The following is a 25141-nucleotide window of genomic DNA, read 5'->3' on the forward strand; positions in this document are numbered from 1 at the left end:
TGATCCTGGGCTCCACAGGGATGCAGTAGATGTGGGGGGCATTTCCCTGGCTGCCTCTTGCCTCAGCTCAGGTGTTGGGTCCAGGTTGCTGTGACCAAGGGTCTTCTGTGTGTGAGGCTCAGAGCTGGGGCGTCTAGTTCTTCTGATCACCCTGCGAGTGCTTAGGGGGTAAACAGCCTTGTTTCATTTCTTAGGAAACTCGCCCTGCCTGGAGGCTCATTGGCGGGGTACCTGGGAGATGGTAGGTTTGAGTGGGGAGCTTGGCAGTGTCCGTGGCAAGGAGGTTTGGATTCTATTGTTTAGTTCTTATTGAATCTGCTTATTTAACTGAAGTACAAGTTGACAGGATGTATTGGTTTCTGGCGTACATAATGCTTGTGCAGTCCCCGTCTGTGGCCGTGAAAGTTGTTACAGCATTACTGACTCCCTTCCCCGTGCCGTCGTTTCCATCCCTGTGACTGTCTTTAGAACTGGAAGTATATACCTCCTAATCCCCTTGTCCTGTTTCACCACCCCCCACCCCAAGGGGTTCATCTTTAGATTACGTTTACCTTGAGACAGACCTTGCCTTTGAGCTTTGAGGGTGTGGTTGAGGGCTGAGCGTTTCTCCTGGGCCAAACCGCTGCTTTGTGAGAAGGTTCTGCCTGGTGTCCCTCCGGCGCTCAAGTTTTTACAGAACTCTGTCATTTATCCACCACCTGGTCACCCTGTGTGCTGCCATTTGGCAGGTGACGAGGCCCAGGGAAGACAGAAGACGGGGAGGGGGGGTTCCTAGATGTGAGCTCACTGGAAGCTCTTCGGCCGGGAGTTTCCTTCTGTCATTTGAGAGGTACTTAGGGGCTCTGTGTCAACCTTGAACTTGTCTCCCAGATGCCCTGGACCGAGCCCATTACTCATGTTGTTGCCAGCAACTGGAGGCCCTGAGTTTTTTTAATTTATAGCAGCCAGGGGCAGGGCAAGGGGGTTGCTTTGTGACTCATAAAGTCACACAGGCAGAACCACAAATAAGGGACTCCAGTTGGCAAAAACCAAATTGCTTCAAGGCTATTCTTGGAAACTAAAGCATCACGTCTTGTTTCTTCCCAGAAAACGCAGAAACCTTTCATATTTCTGGGTGGTTTTATTTATATTTCGTATCAAACTCTAAAAAGCAACAGCTGGGTGGTGGTCGACAAGGAAAATTTTAACAAGAGCTACTACCCAGGATCCTCTGATGTAACTTATCCTTGAGTTTCTTCTGGGGAAGGAGAAAGGGTATCCACCAGAAGAATTCCACCCCAGGCTCTGGAAGAAGGGGCTTGGCGCTCAGGACATTTTCAGTTCATTACTGAAACCTCCTTCCTCCCCACTTTATATTTGAGGGAACTGAAATCGCAGAGGTTAAGTGAGTTGTCCAAGGCTACACAACTAGGAAGTGGATTTGAACCCACATCTTCTGAGTTGAAAACCCATGGCTTCTAATTTTAAAGTATAGATAATTCCTTGACCTGGGCAGCTCGTCCCTTCCTTCTGGTTTGAGGACGTTTGGGCCATTTGAGGAATAGTAATTACTGCTGGTAATCATGTAGCTGGCTGGTGCTAAACACGTCATGTCTACGATGGAGTTTATTCCTTACGGCCCTGGGAAGCACCTGCGATCATCTCATTTTACAGATGAGGAAACAGGCTGAGATACGTTAGATCACATGCCTCGCTGGTGCGTGAGACCAGATTCACACCCTTGTCTGGCAGACTCCAAACACTCTGAGGCTCTTCCGGAGGGAACCTACCCCTCATGGGTGTGACAGTCATGTTTAAGGTCTTTGACTTCAACTGGAAAGCTGATTTTACAGGTTGAGACCAGACCCTTCAGACCAGGGAGGCAGGTCTGAGCCTGGTACGAGCTGCTGGGATACAGTCCAAGGCAGCGCTGTCTGCTGTCCTGCCGTCTGTCTCCACTACCCCAGCCGCCCCCGTATCTCCCTCTAGATAAGCGCGAGCTCCTGGAGCCCCGGTGCCCAGCCAGCCCCTCCACACCACCTTTGGCTTTCCACTGGAGCCCTAAGATTAAGTTGTTCATTTTCCTTTTGGGGGAGGAGGGGCGGCAGCTGGAGTTGGAAGGAGACAGGTTCTTCCGGTTCGTAAATGATTCTCTGGGAGTCAGGTTCGGCTTGATACCTCCAGACAGTTCACCATTTTAGACAAGGAGGAGTTGGCGACTTGAATGGATTTACAGAAGTATTTTTCAAACCAGTACATTCCCCAGACACAGATGTGCCCCACGTGAGGGATGCAGCACACATTTCCACCTCTGCCAGGTGCCTCCCAGGGCCGGGCTCTGCCATCACACACCTGTCTCACCCTTCATAGCAGCCCTGCAAGGTGGAGATTATCGCGTCTCTTACAAAAGAAGAAACTGAGGCCCAGAGCTTTTGCTGCTCCTGTGAGGCCATGAGGGCAGCCAGGTGACACACTGAGCTTTGGACTTGGGCTCCAACAGCCCTGAAGCCTGTGGCTTTCTCTGCACCACCTACCTGTGCCCAGAAAGGACTGCAGAATACCGGCTGAACTCGAATAGTTTTGTATCTCTTGTTCAGTGCTGGGCACAGAGTGGTTCCAGAGATACAGACTGAGGCCGTTCCTTGGCTCTGAAAAGCAAATGAGTCTTGCTCTGTGTTTATGCTCTCTGGGTGGCAAGTCTTGTACCTGGGGGAGAGCTGAAACAGTAGGAGGCAGTGTTTATGTGAGTGATGCCAAAGTGAGCACTGCAGATGTTTAAGGAGCCAAGAGAGCATCTGGGAGGGGGTCCACGTCTTATTAGCACTGGCAAAGCACAGGCCCAGCTCTCCACGTGTGGTGACTTTGCTGAGGTGCAGGGAACAGAGCCACCAGGTCAGTGCTCCTAGAGGACAGAAGCCTGGCTCAAGACTGGAACTTGGCTAGGTCTGGAGCAGGGAGTGTGCCTTCAGCCGAGCACGGTGCCAGGCACATTGGAGGCTCACGGGTGGAGAGGGGGAGGGGTCCCATGCTGTTGCCACTGCCCCCTTGACCAGCAGTGTCTGGGTGTCTGCCCCCAGCTGGCTGCTCCCTGCAGGTGGTACCCGCCTGGCTGCCGTATGGCGTTCATGTGTGTGCTTCTCTCTCGTGGGGCTCTCCCGGTGGCTTTGTCTGTCGCCGCCTCCCTCTCCCATGCATCCCCGCCACCTCCTCTGCCCAGAGACTCCTCTCGGCCGCTGCTCTGTCTCCTGCACCCTGCTGCCCACAGGAGAAGCCAGAGCCCCTCCATGATCTGCCCGGGATGCCCCCACCACCCCTTGTCATGAGGTTGGAACTTCAGACACCTTGAAATTGCTGTCATTTTGCAGCCATCCTAGCTCTTTCCAGACTCACACCTGTGTGGTGTTTCTTTTGCCTGAGAACTTCTGTTCCCTGGTCTTCTAATGAAATTCACCTTGTTCCTAAAATTGTAGTGTTTGGGCATCCCCCGTATGCCCTTTGGCTCCTCTGGATACCTCTAGGCTCTGTTGGACACTTCCTTATCTGGCTTCCATGCACTGTGTTTGGCTTTTAAAAGCGCTTGCCTGTTGTTGTCTTATAATCAACTCTTTATACACCTGCCGTCCTCACTAGGCCCCATCTCTGTATCTCTGGGACCTAGGGTGATGCATGGCTCTTGCTTAGGCACCAGTAATTGTTGCTGAATGAATGAGTAAAGGATGAAGGAAGAAAATAAACACCATTCTCTGCTTTTAATATTATAAGGCCAGCACACAGTCCAAATGCACCCACAATAGTGTTTCTGTCTGGAGAGTGGGAAGCCACCCAGCCCAAGGGCCTTGTCTCTGTGTTTGCTGACCTCCTGCTGCCCGGCCGCTGTCTGGGGGAGCGTGGTATGCTGTATCATCTTGTTTACACACCCTCTCGAGCCCTCCTGACAGCTGGGCCAGCCCTAGATACTCTATGCTTGTCTTCTTGCACTGGCTTTGGATTCTGGAAAAATAGCTATTGCTTTGGAAAATCGACCCTAACTTATTTTTGTTCCTTTGAAACTTGAATGACTTTCCTAAGAAATGCCTGAGGTTAGAGTGGTGCAGAGAGACAGGCCGATGGCCAAAACCCAGGCGAGCTATTTTCGTGATGTGAATGAATACCCGTCGCATTTTTCCTTCCATCGGCCTGAGCACTTGTTCCAAATAGCTCACAGCTTGGGCTCACAAAGCACAGACTTGTTTTGTACGTCGGGAGGAGACCCACGTGTGTCTGTGTCTTTCTGTATGCCTGAGTGGATGCTGTGCTTGCTGCAGATACGAGGAGTAGAGAGAAGTTTTGAGAAGTTGCCGTTTCTCGTCTGTATAGGGCAAGGATCTGCCCTCTGGTAACTAATGGAGGAAGACTTTCAAGTTTGGTGTCTAGGGATAGGTGAGAAGGCCATGAAATCAAGGGAGGCACATACTTTGAATGTTTTGGTCCCTGCACTGTTCTGTGGTTAGATTACACTCATATTAGTCGACTAATTTACAGCGCCACGAATTAAAGGTTTTCAGTGGTGCTCTCAAAATCTAGTGTGTTTCTCTGCTTTGTGCCCCCCCCCTTACTAGTTGTTATTTCTAGAACTATCTGGCTCATAGCAAGATTGACCAGGTAATGCTGACATCAGCCAGGGCGTACCTTTGAGCAATCTCTAGTTCTTTACAGCCTGAGAGAGGAGTGGGGGTGTTGGGGGGGAGAAGGAGATTGCCAGCAAGATGCATTGCCAGGTCAGAAGGGATGATTGTACGTTTTCTCTAGATGGCTTATGTTTAGCATTAAGTATTAATGTTTAGTATGCTTAACATCCCAAAGGAATTTTATTTTTCCATCTCAGCACCCATCCCCCGCCCGCCCGCCCGCATTGCCATGGAGCTCACCTCTGCCTTCACCTACCTTTGCAGGTGTGACGTGTCTCCAGGTATTTCATGGTGTTCTCCTCCGGCCTTTCCATACCACTGCTCAACACAGCTCCTGAAACATGGGGGAAAACGAAGACGAGAAGCAGAGCCAGGCCGGGCAGGTTTTTGAGAACTTTATCCAGGCTTCCACGTGCAAAGGCACCCTCCAGGCTTTCAACATCCTCACACGACACCTGGACCTAGACCCTCTGGACCACAGGAACTTTTATTCTAAGCTCAAGTCCAAGGTGACCACCTGGAAGGCCAAAGCCCTGTGGTACAAACTGGACAAGCGTGGATCCCACAAGGAGTATAAGCGAGGGAAGTCTTGTATGAACACCAAGGTAAGGGAAAACCCTGTGATTTCTTACCCTTGTGGGGCATGCGGGTTGGCTTGCTGGGAGGTTAGGAAGCTGTTGCCATTCTGCCATTCTAAGGTTCTTAATGGGTGTGGGCGTGTGTTAGCATTTTGCTGGGTCGAAGATTTCCTTGGTCTGTACGCGCACAGCTTATCCTGGGTGGGAGCTTCTGTCCAATCTCGGTGGCCTCAGCTACACTTCTTGTGTCCTCTCAAAGGCAGAGAGAACAAAGGCATGCTTGGCATTATCCTTCTATGATTACCACTGCCACTTCTAATAGCTACGATTTATTGAGCAACTTCCGTGCGCACTTTATAGACATGGTCTCGGCAAACACTCCATGGTCCTTGAGGCCATTTTAGAGCTATGGAAACTGAGAAGTCAATTATCTTGCCCAAGATCACACAACAAGGAGGCAACCTTGGTATTTCTGTTTCTGGAGGTTACAGCCTAAATTTTGTTTCCCTGAGAGCCAACATTGTAGAAAGATCCCTTGACTTTAATTGGCTAAGAAATAGGTCTTTGGGGGCACCTGGGTGGCTCAGTCATTAAGCATCTGCCTTCAGATCAGGGCGTGATCCCAGGGTCCTGGGATCGAGCCCCACATCAGGCTCCTCCCCTGGGAGCCTGCTTCTTCCTCTCCCACTCCCCCCTTTGTGTTCCCTCTCTCACTGGCTGTCTCTCTCTCTGTCAAATAAATAAATAAAATCTTAAAAAAAAAAAAAAAGAAAGAAATAGGTCTTTGGTCCTTACTGCCTTCCCCCCCTCTGTCTTTCCCTTCTTCCCCCCAGCCTCTTCCCCAGGATGCCTTTCTGGGCTCAGGGTCAGAGTGGCACTTAACCGTCCACAAGCTGATTACTTCCCCCACTGTTTGGCTATAGGCAACATTGGTGAACATGGCCTAAGTAAGCCACACATCATATCACTTCTCTCACTGCGATGCCTACTGCCTAAGGGGCTGTCAGCCCCGGGCAGTGGTCCAGACTGTATGTTTAGGTTAAAAGTGAGCGTGCTGTATTTAGACCTCACGGGAGGTAACTCAGCCAGAGCCCTTGGAATTTCAGTTGGTGCCAATCCCAGACAGAGGGTTGAACTCTCCATGGCGATCAGGACTGTTGTGTTTTTGTGTTGGTGATGAGGGGCTGTTGAGTATACCGTGGGATACGGCCGCCTTCCCTCGCCCCCAAGGGGACAGCTGCCGAAGCCGCTCAAAGCCTGGGGCGCGCTGACTTTACGGGGCATGGGAAGAGCATTCCGCCGGCCAGAACTTCAGCCCGGAGCTCTAGCCATCTAGGTAGTGCCCATAAGCTTCCAAGCTTTAGCCCTTTCACACTTAAGCAGAGACAGAGTGTTAAAGAAAAAGGAGAGAAAGGGGTGCGGCTGGTCCCTGAGGCACCACCCCCACCTATCTGCTGTAACCTCATGGCTCCTTGTTCACTGGAAAGCTTCAGACTTGGAGAGGGAGGCACTGTTTGTTTTCAAAGCATCACCCTTTTCAGTAACAGCATGTGGTGGCTTTCTTTTGAAAAGGTCCCCTAGAAGTCAGGTGGCCAGCCTGCAAGATGTTTTCTCAGGAAGGTTTTCAGAGACCTTATTCTGTGAGGAAATGCCAGGGCCTCATGCGCCCAACAGTTTCTGGCAGTTGAGAGGACTCTCTTGGTGATCTGAAGGAGGGAGTGAGCCAGCAGGGGGATGGGATGGAGGCCTGACCACCAGGAAGATGTGCTCTTTTTCATAAGTCACCAGTTGGTTGGTTGCCTTGCCTGTCTGGTCAGCCCTTATTTTACAAGCTTTGATGGTTGAAATAGAAGAGTCCTTGTGGACTCCTGTGCTTGGCAGGTCACCACTGGTGCCTGAGAAAGAAGGGATGACACTAACATCTGTAGTTAACGATGCTGAGTTGAGAGTGCGTCTTGCTCGGGAATTTTATGCCTCGTAGGAGGAGGAACAAAGAGTTCTCACATGTGTGGTAGCCTGTGTCCTAAAATCTAGCTAGATCCTGAAGCGTGGAACCCATTTGGAAATGTCCTCTAAGTATGGCTCGGGCTGTGTGAGGTCACATGAGCCGCACACTTCAGAAACCCAGCTCAAAGCTAAACAAAAAAGGGAACCATTACCTTGTATAAACAGGAAGGTCCAGACAGTCTTTCCCAGCCTCTCTCCTTCCATATGTGTCTTGGACGTTTTGCTCTAGGTTGGCTCCATTCTTCCCTCCTGCAAACAGATTTTCTCCATGTTGGTGGCCTCTAGCTCGAATCTTTATAGCTCTGTGACCCAAAGGATAGACTCTCTCTCCTCCTGCTCAATATTGAATAAAATCTCAGGGAAGGATTCTAATTGGCCTGTCTCTGGACCAATTATTGTGCCCAAACCAGGAGCACTCGCTACTGTCTTTGGTAGCCCTTTCAAGCGTCACATGATTGACATCAGGGAGGACAGGTTCCCAAGATCATGGAGGTGTGAGATGGATAAATAGCAGGGACTGTTTATGTGTGTAGAGTCTCTCTCCATATTGGATTCATATGGATGGTTAATACCCAGCTCGAAGAGCCTAGAGCGTGTAGTCCTTGTGAATCAAACAAAACACAGAACATGGGTCCTCCCTCTCTCTAACGTGAACAGACTCTGTCTCACTCACTCACCTGGTACAGGTGTCCACCTGTATGGTGGACATCAGTAGTTCATGCTGAGCATAAGCCGGACAAGAAGTGCTGGGTATCAGCATGCACGCGGACGACCACTGATGCTAAGACATACAGCACAGGTGTGTCAGGCATGAGGCGCATAGCCAAGCTCCCGGCTAGCCACAGTTAGAGTAGAAATAAATGCAGTTCAGCCAGAACCCTCACCTTTCCATCGTTGTGGACATCTCAGCACCATCGGGAGTGGGTCTGGGCTTTAGCATTTCACAAGCTACCATGTGCTAAGCACTGTGCTGCTGTCTTCATGCCGGCAGTGTGCATGTGTGTGTGCGCACGCACGTGTGAGTGTATATGTATATATGTATGTATGCATGCATGTAGTCAGTGGTGGTTGGGGGGGAGGGACCAGCATCTATTTGGAGAAGAAAGCCTCTGGTGGGGGTGCCAGGGAACAGGGAGAAGGACCTACAGTGTCTTTAGAGCAGTGGCTTAGGTGTCAGTTGCATAATCTAACTTGGGATCATTGGTCATTATTGGTTAGTTATGAGGGTTTGTCAGGCACCTAACAGCTCTGTCCTTGGGTGTGATCTGCTTTGATAAGGATACAGTGAACCAAGGATCAAGCCAAATCAACTCTTTAAGGACTAATACTGGCTCTGCATCAGGGTAGTACCCTGATCAAATGTCACATCCAGTCCCGTAACGTTCCTGGGGGAAAACAGCCCAGAAGGAAAACGAAACAAAGCAAAACAATACAACGTTTGATATGGGAATTGCCATCATCAGGAAATCATGAAGCCTTGTCTTTTACATGCACCTAATGTCAGAAGGAACTTGAGAGGATGTTGTGTACCATCTCTCCGTTGGACCCGTGAATCGAGAGACCCGGGAGCCTGAAGTTACTGATCAGAAGCTATAGGGTGGCTTTGTCAGGATTTGGACTCTATCGATGGGTTTCCTCCGATATTCTTTTGTTCACTCACTCAGCAGGTGTTTCTAGTGCTCCATGCCTTACTAGGCACCTGATGGGGGAGGAGGCTTGAAAGAAGAAGGTCTCTGAGCCGTTCGGGAGACACATTATTTCTGTATTTATTGACTTATTTAGCCGTTCATGAGGTGAGTAATTATTGAGCAGCTGCTACGTGCCAGGCACTTGTCTAGGTACCAGTCAGCCATGAACTAGCTCCGTGGCCTGGGGCAGGCTGCTCAGATTGCTGATCCGCAGTAGTGCTGCTTGTAAAATGAAGGTGGCAGTGGTCCCTCTCTCACGGAGTTGCTGTGAGCACTAAGGCAATCTGTGTGAAGTACTGAGAACATCATAAGTGATCAGCAAATGCTTAGCCGATATTTTCATTAATATCCTAAGTGTATGAGACAGGTGCATCCACTGTTGTGCAGAAGTAGAGAAGAGCAAATGACAGCCGGACTGGGGCAGTCTGGGAATGCTTCCCGGAAGAGAAGGTATGATTTGGAGCTTTACATATGAGGAGAAGTTTGCCTTGCTGAGCTGAAGGCAAAGAGCTATATTCCAGGGAGAGTGTGTTGCTGTGTAAAAAGAAGGAAAGAAGGTGTGGGTGGGGAGAGAGGGTGAGAGCCAGGGAGAGCAGAACAGATGGCTGCAGGAGGAGACCTGGAAAGAACGGCCTCCCGGGGACAGGCTGTGAAGAGAGGGTCTTGTAGGCAAACAGAGGACCGGGTACCATTGAGGATGAGCCTGGATTCCCAATCCAGGGTTCTTTCTACCACCCTCCGTGGGGTCGCTCGGTGATCACAGATAACCAATGCAGACCAGAAGGCATTTGTACATCATAAAAACAAGAGTGCAGGAAATGACTTAATGAACTCTTGTCACCAGCAGGAATGAGGCCAACCTATAAAATGAAAATGGGTGGGTTCTCTGGTGAGGAGGAAATGTCTGGATTTTGTGAACATCCAGCAGGGTCACCGCATATCTTTTTTTCCTGACTGTGACCCTTGCCCACCTCTGCCTCTGCAGGGGCTCCCCCGGTGCTGGGTAGCCCAGGCTTGGGTGATGCAAGGGCTTTCCGAGCCTCCTAAGCCAGCACGGCAGGAGGTAGGGAGATAGGGTGGGAGGGGCGGAGCTGGCAGGGAAAGCTGCTATCTCCTTGTCTAGATAAGCCTATCTGACATTCCGGACCTCTGAAATCACCCACCGCTGCGCTCAAAGCGGGGCTCTGCCGTGCTGGCGGGAGCTCGTCAGGTTCCACTCTGCCTAATATGGACAGCTGCAGGCAGAGACGATAGGGCAGAGGATGGTCTCTGGGGTACCCGTTCCTGCAGGTGACCTCTGGTTTTGCCTGCTTACCTGTAACGGTCTCCTGGTGCTGCTGTGTTCCACGGGTTTTCCAGCCTAGATTAGGAAGGGTATGTGTTCATTGCTACCCTTGTCACCACTGACTCACATGGAGTTGGCGGGCTCAGCCTGAGTGTGTGCGCTGTACATGAGATATGAGCTTGAGTGTATCCAGTCCCCCAGATATTACCCTGAGACAAAAAGCTCTCTTTTTTGGCTGTCGTCATAGGAAGTGGTTAATTTGGGTTCCCTCTGGTTCATTTTATAAATACAGTTATCAATAAAGACTTCTTTGTCTTTTTAAGAAAAAAACTAGTTTCCTTTAAAAAAAGAAATGTATGCTTATGATTAAAGAAAAAAAAATTCAAGCAGGACGAGAACATGTTGTGTGGTAAGTGTATCTTTTCCCCAGGCCCCCAGTGCCAGCTCAGGAGGCAATCACTGGACCACTTTCCACCTGCTTTTCCTGAAAGTCTCTGCACGTGTGTGCGTGTGTGTGTGTGTGTGTGTGTGTGTGTGTGTGTGCACGTGCGCGCGCCCTGGTGTGGACATCCCCCCGGCTACTTACTCTTTTACTGGAAAATGGTTTGTTTACATATTGGCACCTTGCTTTTTTCACTCAAATATATCTTGGAGATTGTTTTATGTCAGTATGTGGGGCTCTCATCCTTTTATTATTTTCATGGCTTCCATTTCACAATTTGTTCACCTGCTTCCTCATTCCTAGTCTCTTGCCATTTTAACTAGTGCTACAGTACCTTTTCTCCCACATACTCCGTATCATGAAAATGTATCTGTGAGATAGTCGTGAGGATTCTGAGCCAAAGGGTATGTGCCTCACATTGAAAATACCATAGGCACTGTGGCGTTCTCCCTGGAGGTTCTTCCAGCGGCCGGTCCCCACTGACAGTGCAGGAGAAGAGTCCTTCTCCGAAGGGGAGTGACCACAGCAGGATAGCGCCTGCTGGGATCTCCTTGGCCTTACTTGGCGTTGGGATGGACACCCCCTGAATCCTGAGTCTGGGCTGGGGGGCTTGAGCAGGGCGCCTGAGTGGAGAGCAGTCCAGTAACAGTAAGGCAGGGACGGCCGCCACCGCTGTAACAATCACAGCCGCAATCACAGCTTCCTTACTGTTACTAACACCGACATCTGCACAGCACTTTAAGTTGAAAAATAGTTTGCATATACGTGGTTTTGTTCAGAGGTTTGCTTTGTCAGTGACTATGAATGCTCTTTAAAAGGGGAACAAATACAAGTGTATATTTTCCTCTTCAAATTATGTCAAATAATGGGAGCTCTTAGAGCCGTAGCCCACGGAGGATGTATACTGCTTGTGCTGAACAGGGGCCCCTTCCTGGCCTAGCTAGCTTGCTCTCTGTGTGATTCAGTTTTAGCAAGCATCACCTCCTTCAGGGGGCCCTCCTTGAGCTCTTCTCCACTTCCTCTTCTCTTATTCCAGCCTCAGTCTGGGTTTGGTGTCCACTGGGAACTCCAGGCTCTGGTCCTACGAGATCTTGTTGATTGGCATCCCTCCTTGATTGCTTTTTATGTCTCTTTCTCACTGTGGGCTCTGTGATGATGGGGACATGCCTGGCTCATCCCCAGGTCTCAAACACCCAGCTTATTTTTAAACCAGATATCAGTAGAGAGATAGCGGCCTGAGGGTTAGTGGCTATATTCTCTGATTCTCTAGGCCAGTGCTGTCTAGTAGAAATACAATACAAGTCACATATGTAATTTAAAATTTTCTCATAGCAACATTTAAAAAGGACCAAAAATGGTGAAAATGATTGTAATAATATATTTTATTCACTCTGATATATCCACAATATTGTTTTAACCGGTAGTCAATATTAAAAAATATTGATATATCTCATATTCATTTTTTATTAAGTCCTAAAATCATGTATGTATTTTACAGCTCATCTCAATTCAGACTAGTCACATTTCAAATGCTCAATAGCCACATGTGACTAGTGGCTGTTAAATTGTATAGTGCAACCCTAGGCATTCCATCACACTTGTCACCTTGTAGTAGCAAGGGCTGCTGCAGCTCCAGCCATCACATCTGCTTCCAAGACCAGAAGAAGGTAGAAGATGCTGCTTTAGCTACAAACATTGCCTTATCATGTGAACAAAAGTGTTCCCAGAAACCCCATTAAAACCGCATGAGGGCAGGAGTTGTTGTCTATCCTTGGCTGATTTCCCAGGACCTAGATTAATGCCTGACAAATGGTAGGTATTTGTCACAGGTTAGATCTTCAAAAACAGATGCTTAGAAGGCGTTGGAATATAAGGTGTTCATTAGCAATCAAATGCCTGTGAAAAGAATGGGAGAGGAAGCAGGATTGGACAGAAGACTGAGCCCAAGAGAACCAAATGCCTGCAGGTTCAAGCCATTGGTCATTTCCCACTTGGCCTTTCAGCAAATGAGTTTTGCAAAAGACAAAGGGTGGGAAGCCACAGTTCTCTATATAACACGTTCCACAGGTAGGAATACAAGCAGTATACTATGTAACTTAGTTCTCAGAGTGTATACTTAGGGATGGTAAGTTGTAAATATAACAGGATATACATACATTCTTCCATGCATTCTTTTATATTACATAAAAGCTTTTCACCTTAAACTTCACTGTAGCTTCTTGGGAAGAAAACCCAAATATGTTCTAACTTCCGAGCCTGCTCAGAGCCTTCTGCTGTATGTACCATGTTTTATTGCCACCTGGCATACTCCCCACCTCCTCTTATATGTCATAGTCTTAAGAGATATAAATACAGGGTAGCAAGCTGTCACCAAACGTTTGTCCATGGGAGTTCAGCAGTGGGAAGGTTTGTATTCTCGCATCCTTTCTCTGGGAGAGAGCTGTCTAAATCTGGGGAAATTCCTTTATGTCCGAATCCAGGGAAGCTATCATGGCGATGCTTACTCCACAGCTCTTTGATGTTCTCTCTAGCTTTAAGAAAGTGATCTCTTCCATTTACTTCTTTTCCCCATTCTTTATGCTTTTTTTTTTTAACTGTGGATATATATGAAATTTGCTATTTTAATTTTAATTGCCATTTTATGTGTACAGCTCAGTGACATTAATTATATTTACCATGTTACAGAACAATCACTGTTTCTATTTCCAAAATTCATCACCCCAGACAGAAACCCTGTACCCACCAAGCAATAACTCCCCTTCCCCCTACTCCTCTGCCCCTGGTAACCTCTGATCTACTTTCTGTCTCTATAAAACTTCTATTCTAGGCATATCAGATAAGTGGAATCATGTAATATTTGCTGTTTTGCGTCTGGTCCTTGTCTCACTTAGCACAGTGTTTCAAGGTTCACCTGTGTGGTAGCAGGTATGAGAATTTGCTCCTCTCTATTTTTTTCAACTTTAATAATATATTTTATTTAACCCAGTGTATCAAAAATATGATCATTTCAACATGTAATTACAATAAAAGTTAGGAGTAAAATAGTTTACATTTTTTTAAAGATTTTATTTATTTATTTGACAGAGATAGAGACAGCCAGTGAGAGAGGGAACACAAGCAGGGGGAGTGGGAGAGGAAGAAGAGGGCTCCCAGCGGAGGAGCCAAATGTGGGGCTCGATCCCAGAACGCCGGGATCATGCCCTGACCCAAAGGCAGACACTTAACGACTGAGCCACCCAGGTGCCCCTAGTTTACATTTTTTAACGAAGCTTTCAAAATATATATTTACTCTTAATAGCACATCTCAATTTGAAGGCTAAATTTAAACAGAAATACTTAATCTGTATTCAGATTCCATAAAATTTATAGTTGAGAAAGTAGACTCACACATGCAGGTTATTCCAACCACACTCAAAAGTTTTCCAATAGCTAATTCGAGTAGGAGGTGCATTTTTTTTTAATTATGGTAAAACGTATATAACATTTACCCTTTAACCATTTTTAAGTGTACAGTTCAGTGGCATGAAGTGCATTTACATTGTTCTGCAACCATCACAGCATCCAGCTCCCAACCCCCCCTTTTTTTTATCATCCAAACTGAAAAATCCCAAACTATACTCTTTAACCAGTAATTCTCCACTCTCCCCTACCTCAGCCCTGGCAATCACCATTCAGCTTTCTGCCTTTATGACTCTGACTACTCCAGGTGCCTTACGTAAGTGGAATCCTACAATACTTGTCCTTCTGTGACTGGCTGATTTCACTTTGCATAACGTCCTCAAGCTTCATCTGTGTCGTAACATGGGTCAGAATTCCCTTCTTCCAGGAGGCCGAATAGTTCCACACTGTATGTGTGTAGACCACATTTTGTTTGTCCATTCATCCCTCGATGAGCACTTGGTTTGTTTCCACCTTCTGGCTGTTGTGAATTCTGGCGCAGTGAGCCCATCGAGCTCCTGTTTTCTGTTGTCTGGGGTATCTACCGAGGAGTAGAATTGTTGAGTCCTGTAGTAATGCTGCGTTCCACTTTTGAGTAACAACCACACTGTTTCCACCTACTCGTATTTTTTTTTAATTGCCATCCCCGAGTTAAATTTCCCACAATTATTAATCCATTAAAGAAATCATTCTGAGTGTCTACTACATGCCAGGCACCAGGGAGACCGCAGTAAAGAGAACAGCCGAAATTCCTGCCCTCTTGTAGTTTATGTTCTTTTCAGAGGCAGAGTACGAGTGTGTGTGTGTGTGTGTGTGTGTGTGTGTGTGTGTGTGTGTGTGAGAGTGGTGAGTGCTAGGGAGAAAGTAGAGGAGAAAGCAAGGTGAAGGAGCTGTGGGTGTCCTGAGCAGAGGTGGGTTGCCATTTTACATAAGGATATGCTGGGGAGGCTTCTATGTGACAGTAATATTTGAGCAGAGAACTAAAGAAAGCAAGAACATGAGCATGTAGGCTCTTAGAGGGAAGAGAATTCTAGACAAAGGGAACAGCAGCAGGCATAGACGTGCTGACAAACGAAGGTGTTCAGTATGTTCTGGGAACAGCAAGAAGAATGTAGAGGTTGGATGGCACCAGTGTGGGGTCCAGGACGGGGGCCCGGATGTGTGGACCGTGAAGCCTGTGGGAGGACTTTGCCTTTTAACTCCGAATGAGACACAAAGCCATGGAAGGCTTTTGCGTGGAGAGTCCCATGAGCCTTGGTCATGGAAGGGATGTGGAATCTGAGCGATACTAGAAGGGGAGGTAGACGGGTCTCCCAGCCGTGAGTAACAGCTGTCTCAGGTGTAAGGAATCCACTGCATCCCGTGAGCGTCATGTCTTCGAGGCGCGGCATGTGCTTTCACCACAAGCAGCAGATGAGGGAAAGGCTACAGCCAGCCTTGCTGCCCGGATTCGGGCAGACTTGGTCATTCTGGTTTAAAGTCTTATCAGAAGAGAAAAATCCTCCTGGGTGCCCACAGAACTTAACACTACCTAAGAAGTATGTCTGTCACTGTACTCTCCTCCCTCACTGAGTAACTGCTAAATGCTGGCTCTCTGTGCTGGACACCGGAGAGGAGGATGAAGACAGGGAAGACCCCGCACTCGCAGGCCTTTCTGTCCACTTAGGAGAGAAGAGAAACACACAGAGATCATTTTACCATGTCATCCGCAGAAGGTCCTTATGTCATAGGTGTTGTGCTAGTACTGGGAGAGAGGAGCTGATTCTAGACAGGGTGGCAGGGAGGTGGCATTTGAAGCTGCGATCCCTAGGTGAGAAGCAGGCAGCCAGGCAAAGAGTTGGTTGTTCAGAGAGGACAGCAAGTGCAAAGGCCCTGAGGTGGGAAGGCTCTTGGCCAGTTGGAAGAAGCAGCCAAGACAGGGCTGGGGTGAGCAAAGGGGATAGTGGAATGAGGGGAGGCAGGGGGTGACGGCCAGGAGGCAGATCACTGAAGGGCCTTCCATGTAGCTGTTGTAACAGTGTTTGCCTTTATTCTGAGAACTCTCTTTGACTGCTTACTAAGTATCATGATGTTGCCTCTGTTTCTTCATCTGTGAAGTGGGAATACTAAGAGATATCACCTTCCAGGGCTGAGGTGAGGGTTGTATGCGAAATACACCTGCAGCACTTAGAGTACCTGGTAGCGGTTAGTTTCCTCCTTTTTGAAGCTGTCGTTGCATTTGTGACACCACTTTCTTGATTCATTTTTGAAAGTTGTCTTCATGCTCTTTCTCCTTCTCCATAGGACATACGAGGGGTCCTCCAGGGGCTTGTGTCTGACTCCTTTGGTTTCTACTGGGGGTGCTTTCTCAGGGGGGACCTTCCCTGCACTCGGCTGTCACTCCCTGTGGTGTGATGAGAGATGACTCTCTGCAGTCGCTACCTTTTTGAGCCCCGTGACCCCACTTGTGTACCTGTGGTTTCTTTAGGATGCCCCTTGGGCACCTTTAAACCACATTCACCAACTTCTTTCAGATACCTGCTTCTCCTCCCTTTTCTTCACTTCTCCTTCCTTGGCCATTCATTCATGCCCATCCCTTGTCCTGCATTCCCATCTCCCCCACTTTGGTGGCAGCAGTGACCTCCTACCTAGGTGGTCACAATCGCCAGTTTCTCGACTCCCTCTTGCCTTTCTCCCTCTCCAGCCCAGCTACACACCCCAGTGGGGCCATCTTTCCGAAGCACAGATCAGACTGTGGCTCTTTGCTCAAATCTGTGGCTCTCTGGCGCCTGTTGTACGGTCCCGCCCCCAGCTTGGCCTGGTGCCCTGACTGATCCGCCCGCTCCTACCTCACCAGCCTGGTGTTCCAGAACTCCCTTCCCACGTACCCCATCCTAGCTGCATGGCGCTCCTTGCTCCCCACCCCTTCCCCATCCTGCTCTAGCCAGCATTCCCACATGTCCGATGCCCACCCCCCTGGACCCTGTCCTCAGAGGCCCTCCGCCTTTGCGGTTCCAGCGGCTGCCACCCACCACCTCCCCCTCAGCCACCCGTTCCCAGGGCCACGCCTAGCAGTTTGCCACCACCCAGAACTGCTCCACCTCAACTCACCTGAGAGGCTCCTCTCTAACCCCACTCAGAGCTGCTGCTTCTCTCACCAGGCCGCCCTCTCTGCACCTGCCCCTGGGTTCCTGTCCTTGGCCGACTCCTCCCTTGCCTGCCCCGCCATCAGCCTTGCCTCTCCCTGCCTTCCTCTGCTTGCTCATCCTGGGGCAGTTTCTCGCTGCCCTGACAGTGGGCTGACCCCACCCTGGGAGAGCCACCTTGAACTTGCCCTGGTGGAGAAGGTAGCAGAGCGGACGGTCTGGGGACGGACATAGGATAACTCTGTGCTGAGCGGCCTGGTGCTGCCAGGACAGCCTTTCAACAAAGCCTAGCCAGTTGTCTAACTCCCTCCCTTCCTTCATCTCCCTCCATCCGGATGCTGCCCCCTCCCTTTAAGCAGCTGCCCCTTCTCATGAAACTGATGTCATCAGATCTGTTTCTTTCTCTCTTCTCAACCAGATTCTTGCAGAAGATGATCTCTGTACTCCTTGCTCCCGTGGCTTCATCTCCCTCCTGTTCCAGGTTCCTTCCCACCATGCTAATAAAGATGGTCATTTTCAGGGTCCCTGGGGGCCTCAGAGTTAGCCAGACCATGACAGCTGTTGTATCCTTGCCTACTGTGTGACTTTCAGACATTGGACGTGGTGGTTCATCATCTCTTTGAAACTCTCCTCCCTAGAGAGGCGCCTAGGTGAAGTCCATGAGCCCTGGTCACTCGGGGAGGGGAGAATGCAGATTACGCTCCCTTGCAAGGAATTGTAAACTTGAGTGTCACCAGGTCCAAATTCTCCCAGTGTTTTCGTGCCTTCATGGCAGGAAGAGTTGTCATAAAGAGCCCATCATTGGCCTTTCTGCTGCCGCTGCTGCTGAGCTCAGCGACAGGTGTGGGCAGCGTGGATTTATGATCCCTGCTAGTGCTGCGGGAGTCTCTTGTATTTCCCCCCTCTCCACCCAGCTCAGATTTACCAGGGCGCTCCTGATCCTCCGGAACGACTTACCCTTTATTAGAGTTTAGTGATGCGTCACAATGGGATTAAGTGTTTCTGCTCAAGAAGCAGTTTTGCACCTAGCATCTGACCTGATTCTCCTGCTAACTCTATGGGGTGATACGGGCTGGTGTTGTCATCCCAACTGTATAGATGGGGAAACTGAGACTGAACCGAATTAAAGGGCTTGCCTAGAATTTCATGGGATAAATGGAAGAATGAAAGAATGTTCAGAACCAGGGGCCGCAGACTACAGTGCCCAGTTAACTGACCTTTGTGTGAGGACCTCACTGTAGGCACTGACAGTGTAAGAAATACGAAATCCATTGTACCTCCAACCACACTATTTCTTCAGCACTTAGTATTGAATGTCAAAGTTAGGGCGGGGGTGGGAGGTGGTCTCAGACATCATTCCTACCTTTATTTTCAAAAGAAATCCTGTCTGGGGGTGCCTGGGTGTCTCAGTCGATTGAACATCAGGCTCTTGATTTCTGGCTCAGGTCATGATCTTGGGGACATGGGATCGAGCCCCGCATGGGGCTCTATGCTCAGTGTGGAGTCTGCTTAAGATTCTCTCTCTCCCTCTGCCCCTTCCCCTGACTCACAATCAATCAGTCAGTCAATATCTTAAAAAAAAGAAATCCTTTCAAAAATATTTAAGCTGGATAACATGAATTTGTAGTTCCTATTCATAGTTTTAGAATTTCACATTTGAGTGTTTGCTTATTAGATATTCTCAGTTCACATTCTGGTACCATGAAGCTCTTTTGACGGATGTAGTAGTTTGAAATTTGGGGTTAAAGATGGCATTTGGGGGTGCCTGGGTGGCTCAGCTATTAAGCGTCTGCCTTCGGCTTAGGTCATGATCCCAGGGTCCTGGGATCGAGCCCTGCTTCGGGCTCCCTGCTCGGCAGGAAGCCTGTTTCTCCCTCTCACACTCCCCTTGCTTGTGTTCCCTCTCTTGCTGTCTCTCTCTGTCAAATAAATAAATAAAATCTTGAAAAAAAAAAAAAAAGATGGCACTTGCAGCCTTATATCAGCTTTAGCATCTAATTTATTTTGTTTTATTTGCACAAATTTAAAAATATGGCGTTTTAAGTAAAAGGGTCTTTAACAGCTTGCTTTGCGATCTCTCTGATTACATTACTCCAGTAATGCAAACGTGTAGTGGGTAGATCTAACTTGTTTTAAGATTCAGCTTCCATATTCAAATTTTTTGATCCATAAAATGGAGGTAATATTACCCCCTTCAAGGAGTTGTTGTAAGTAGGAAATGTAGCTGCTTAGATGAAAGCCTGCAATTTTGTGAGCATTCAGTAAATGCAGACTTATTATTTTGCCCTACAGGTTTGAGGAAGAGGCTTACAAGTGTCCCCCATGCTGGGGATTCATAGCAGTGCTGCTCTGCTCTGTGGCCGTTTGGGTTTGGGTTTGGGCCTTTTTATTTATTTATTTTTATTTATTTATTTTTTTAAAGATTTTATTTATTTATTTGACAGAGAGAGACAGCCAGCGAGAGAGGGAACACAAGCAGGAGGAGTGGGAGAGGAAGAAGCAGGCTCATAGCAGAGGAGCCTGATGTGGGGCTTGATCCCATAACGCCGGGATCACGCCCTGAGCTGAAGGCAGATGCTTAACCGCTGTGCCGCCCAGGCGCCCCTGGGCCTTTTTTTTAAATTTTTTTTTTCCTCAGAGCAGTTTTAGGTTCATAGCAAAATTAAAGGGAAGGTACAGAGATTTCCCACATACCCCCTGCCTCACCCATGCACAGCCTCCCCATTATCCTCACCCCCCACGAGAGTGGTAGATTTATCACAGCTGATGAGCCCACACTGACACATCCTCATCACCCAAAGTCCACATTTATCTTCGGGTTCATTCTTGGTGGTGTTCCTTCTATGGGTTTAAACAGAGGTCTCATGTATTTGTCATTATGATATCATGCGGAATATTTTCATGTTCTAAAAGTCCTCTGTGCTCTGCCTGTTGGTCCCTCTTCCCACCTTCCCTGCCACTGGCAACCATGGTCTTTTTATTGTCCTCACAGTTTTTTGACATTCTTTTCTAAAATGTCACGTAGTTGGAACCATACAGTATGTAGCCTTTTCTGATCGGCTGCTTTCACCCAGGGATATGCATTTAAGTTTCCTCCTGGCCTTTCCTGGCTTCATAGCTCGTTTCTTTCTGGGGCTGAATCCTATTCCATCGTCTGAATGTAGCACAATTTATCTACTCACCTACTGAATGGACATTTTGGTTGCTTCCAAGTTTTAGCAATGATGAATAACGCTGCTGTAAACATCCTTGTGCGGGTCTTTGTATAGACATAAGTTTTCAGTTTCGTTGGACAAACACCAAGGAGCCCGACTGCTCCTTGGTCATATGGTCAGAGTATGTTTAGTTTTGTAAGAGACTGTCTGACTGTCTCCTGAAGTGGCTGCACCAATTTGCATTTCCACCAGCAATGGATGTGGGTTCCTGGTCTCCGTCCTCATCAGCACTTGGTCTGTCCGTGTTCTGGATTTTGGCCCTCTAATAGTCACATAGTGGTATCTCATTGTTCTAATTTGCATTTAATTTGCATTTCCTTAATGACATGTGTTGGCAAGTATCTTTTCGTGTGTTTGTTTGCCACCTGTTATGTTGTGAGGTTTGCTTAATTAATTTTCAGGAGTTTGGGAACTTGGATTGTGGAAAATTTCTATTTTCACTCACCTCTAACTGAAATGTAGCATTGTCCCCAGTAATGAATGTAGGCAGCAAACCTGCATTAGGAGTGCCTGTGACTTTATCACCAATAGAAATCACAGATGTTTCCATTTGTCCTCTTGCTTGTTATGGGTTCCTCAGACTCTTGCTTACACTCATTATTATTTGGAAATCATAGGGTATTAGGCCTGTGGCTAGATGTTATTATTTAATATATTAGATATGTTCAGCGTGTTAACATTTTGTTTTGTGCATTTCAAGATGTTATTCTAAGAAGGTGTTTATGGGGGACGCCTGGGTGGCACAGCGGTTAGGCGTCTGCCTTTGGCTCAGGGCGTGATCCCAGCATTATGGGATCGAGCCCCACATCAGGCTTCTGCTGTGAGCCTGCTTCTTCCTCTCCCACTCCCCCTGCTTGTGTTCCCTCTCTCGCTGGCTGTCTCTATCTCTGTCGAATAAATAAATAAAATCTTTAAAAAAAAAAAAAAAGAAGGTGTTTATGGGCTTCACCGGGTTGCCAGAGTAAGCCATGGCATATAGAAGACCCCTAGTTTGATGAAACAGAGCTAGGAATGAGGGCTCAGAAGCTGTGTGGTGTCTGCCCATGCACAGCAGTCGAGCATGCTGGGAAGAGCCTGGTTGCAACCCGGGTCAAATCTCAGCTCCTTCACTTACTAGTGTGTGACCCTGGGTCAGTCACTTGAGTAGCTTGGGTCCCAGCTTTCTAGTCTCTAAAACAGCAATGTTAAAACATACCTTACCAGCTTTAGCACCACATAAAGAATCATTGCTAGCACAAAGGAAGTCCTCAAAAGCGTAAATTCCTCTCTCCCTCCCTACTCTGTTCTGTTTCCTCTTCAAGGTTCTAGCAGATGGCCTCTTTAAGACCTCTTTGAAATGTGGTATAACTCTGTGTCTTTCTTTTAATTCAGACCAGACCAGGTGGTCCATTGTTCAAGTCAGAGCGGGTGTCTTAATGCCCCGTGGGAATGGCAGGCTGCTTTCCCAGAGCAGCAGTGAGAACCACAGGCTCTCAGACCTTTCCTGGCCCTTCCTCTGTCCACCTTGGCTTTCCCTGGCTCACCTCCAGGCTGACTCACAGGTTGGGAATGCGTAGGCTGATCTCCCTGGCGTGATCTCCCTGGTGTGCCTGCGATAGGGCCTTTGGCGTAGCATGTTCTAAGAACAGTGCCTACACTTAGTGTCTGGACCAGCTGATAGCAGGCCTGGGAAACCCATTAATCGGTGTCCTCCGTGGCTCTGCAGGCCCTCGGCCGCTCGTGCCGTTACTCCTTCTGTTGTTTCAGGCCAACTGTTCGTAGGTGGAAAAACGTAGCCTGTTGTTATCTTGGTGATAAGGTGCTAAAGCGATAGAATGCTTCATTATACAGGAAGTTAGGAGTATGGGGGGAAAAGTGGCTAGATGCCATCATAACTCCATATCCTCCTTTTTTGTTTTTCTTAATTAAGCACTGAATCAAAAAAGGCTTTGTGGTCACTGAGATCAGATGACATGTGTTGTGGTTTTATTTTCTGTTGTTTAACTGTCCTGGGCCTTGGAACCATATTCGGCTCCAACTCAGTTTGCAGAGTAGGTGAAAATGTCTGGTGTGCCCGGCTGAACATCGCACTGTTAGAAAGATTGCCAGAGTCTCAGCCTGATGGGCCTCCATTCGGAATACACTAGGAGAAGAGCGTTGTCCACACTCTGCATGTCCTCCTCCCTGTTCCAGCCCAAACACAGAGCCTCCGCTCCAGCTCAGAGCCCAGAATCTAACCACCTCTGTTCCTCCCAAGCCTGTGAGAGAATTGAGTGCAAGGAAACAAATGTTTCTGAGACTGAGCTGAGCTAAGAGGGATTGGTGGTGTGTCTTGTATCTTTACTATCACTGGTGGGATGCTGGCTGGGAACTGTTATGGCTGTGTGACTTTCAGTGTGTTACTTAACGTCTCTGTGCCTCAATTGTAAAATAGAGAAGATAATGGTACCCAACTAATTGGATAAGTATAAGACCTGAAGAAATTCATACAGTAAGGCACTTAGAATAGTGCCTCACACAGAGTAAGGTCATTACCTTTGTTATGATTATCGGTTGTCAGAGCAAACGAAATCTGAACAGTGGGGCTCTTTAGACCTCCACTGTCTCCACACCCTGCGAGCTGTTTCCTGTTCACCTTCCCCCTAGTGGTGTCTGTGCCCCAGGGGAGGGCGCCCTGCAGGCTGTAACCACGGGGCATAGCTGCCCCCTGAGGCTGCAGAGCTGGAGCTCAGCTGCCCCTCTGCAGTCCCAGCCCCGGAGAGGTAAACGGGAGAAAGGGCCAGTTTACAGTCTGCCCACAGGACGCCAAGCTCCCGAGTGTCCTGGCCCGTCTCTCCCAGAAAATGACACTGGGGCTTTCTGGGAGGCTTCACAAATCGATTCTAGACATTTTATTAGACCAAGCCCACCCCTAGGTCTTTCCCTGTTTTTACTGACACAAGAATGAGCTAGAAGGAATGACTTGAGGGATCCCTCACTTCAGGTTGCTAGGAGAAGGGGGTTGGGTGGAGCTGAATTTGGGGGTTAACAGCCTACTGGGTCCTGTAGTTTTTAATTTCTCTGTCAAGCCTACGGGGCTGGTGAGGTTATCCCGGTTGCTCAGCCTCTGGGAGCCCAGAACCTCTCCAGTCCTCTGGCCCTCCTGGGTCTCTGCCTTACACATACCTAGCAGGAGGGGAGGAAGCAAGGCTTTGTGTGGCCTGGAAAGTTATTTAAAAGAGTCAGTGGCCAAAGGAGGGGTTCCTCACCTGTCTCCCCCCAAAATTCCTCCTGTTTCATGAGGTGTTTATAAAGGACTTAGAGTAATGATTAGCTTTCATCCAACACACACACACACACACACACACACGTACGTATATTTAGGGTCATGATCTCCAGATGCTGGAGAGAAAGCAGTGAGCTCCCACTAAATGTTCGCTGCTAGAATAACACCATGATTTAGTGCTGGAGGGCACAGTGGGGAATACTCCACACTTGACCAGGCCTAGAGCCCTTTCCTACACAGAAGACCTTCCTTGCCTGCATCCTTTCTTGTTCAAAGCCCCTCGTGGTTCCAGTCCAGATGACAGGGTCTGGCCATCTCTGAGCCATCTCCTGCTGTGTGGGCTGGGGCTGGAATCCGAGCCTTTTGGCATCTCTGTGATGTCGGTAGATGTGGCTGGTACCATTTCATGGATGAGCAGACTGAGGCTGGGGGAGACCAGGGGCCCGAAATAGAGGAGGACTTCAGTTCTTAGTTCGGTTCAGTTCTAGCTGGTAGTGTTCTTTGACTACACTGTGTGGCTCAGCTGTCCTCAGGGAGGAGGCAGCAGGGATGTCCACGCTCATCTACAGGGTGTGAGAAAGGAGAAGCTCTGGCCCTCTGGAGGCCCGGAGGAGGCTGGGGTGACACCTCATACCCTGACATGCTTCCCCTAAATGGCTCCACCTTGAACCCCAACCCCCACCTGCAATCCTGTTTCCAAAATCGGGCCAGAGACTTTGACATCCTACACGCCCTTCAGCAGGTACCGGGTGCCTCCCGGCTGCGTAGTGGGTGCTCAAAGGTAGGGTCCGAGGACTACGGGGTGGGCCGCGTTGCTCTGACGGGGTTGGGGTTTCCGTGCTTCCTCACTTGGGGAGCGGAAGCTCTGGAGCTGGCTGCAGGGGGAGACGATCCCTTATGGGATTAACTGGAGCCTGCAATTTGCTGGAAACGGTGGGAAGCAGCAGAGAGCTCTCCAGTGCTTAAAAAGTGGGTTTTGAAAAACAAACAAGACCTTGCCCACGCAGGAATGAAGCAGAGGTTAGATATGGAGCTTTTTTTTTTTTTTTGGCTTAGTTGAATAACAGATTGGAAGGAGTTCTTGTAGGCAGGCCTTAGTCCCTTTCAAAGACGTCCGTAAGTTTATTGAGAGGACCATATGCTGTCTATATTAAGAGTCGACTTAATAACTACCATTTCTAAGCCTTTGTAATTTATAAAGCCCTTTTCACATGTATTCAGTGTGTATGTGTAAGCACCATGTGTAACCTTCTAAGGTTATTATATTAATAACACACACTCTCCATTCTGCCTGTTACATAGTGGAAACCACACAGGTTGGCCTGTAGTCTCTGGGCCTCAGTTTTACCCATCTGCACCGTGAGGATGACAGCTCCTATTAGGGGAGATGGTGTGAGGGAATGTGCCCCTCCCTGGTTCAGGTGCCTGGTGGGAACGTGGGGAGCAGGGGCTGAGTTGGCTCTGAGAGTGTTG

At 48.5% G+C, this 25141-nt stretch overlaps 1 protein-coding gene across 15 annotated transcripts in view; it reads left to right on the forward strand.

Annotated features, from left to right (window-relative positions):
* MICAL2 (microtubule associated monooxygenase, calponin and LIM domain containing 2) overlaps positions 1–25141 on the forward strand; it is a 177956-nt gene that overhangs the window by 41554 nt on the left and 111261 nt on the right. For all 15 annotated transcript variants that reach the window (XM_034645367.1, XM_034645368.1, XM_034645369.1 and 12 more), the window contains exon 3: positions 4911–5251. In XM_034645367.1, the coding sequence (XP_034501258.1) occupies positions 4988–5251 (264 nt within the window). In that variant the 5' untranslated portion in view covers positions 4911–4987. The remainder of the gene's footprint in view (positions 1–4910; positions 5252–25141) is intronic.

This window comes from Ailuropoda melanoleuca, chromosome 16 (genome assembly GCF_002007445.2).
Source record: "Ailuropoda melanoleuca isolate Jingjing chromosome 16, ASM200744v2, whole genome shotgun sequence".
NCBI classification, from domain to species: Eukaryota; Metazoa; Chordata; class Mammalia; order Carnivora; family Ursidae; genus Ailuropoda; species Ailuropoda melanoleuca.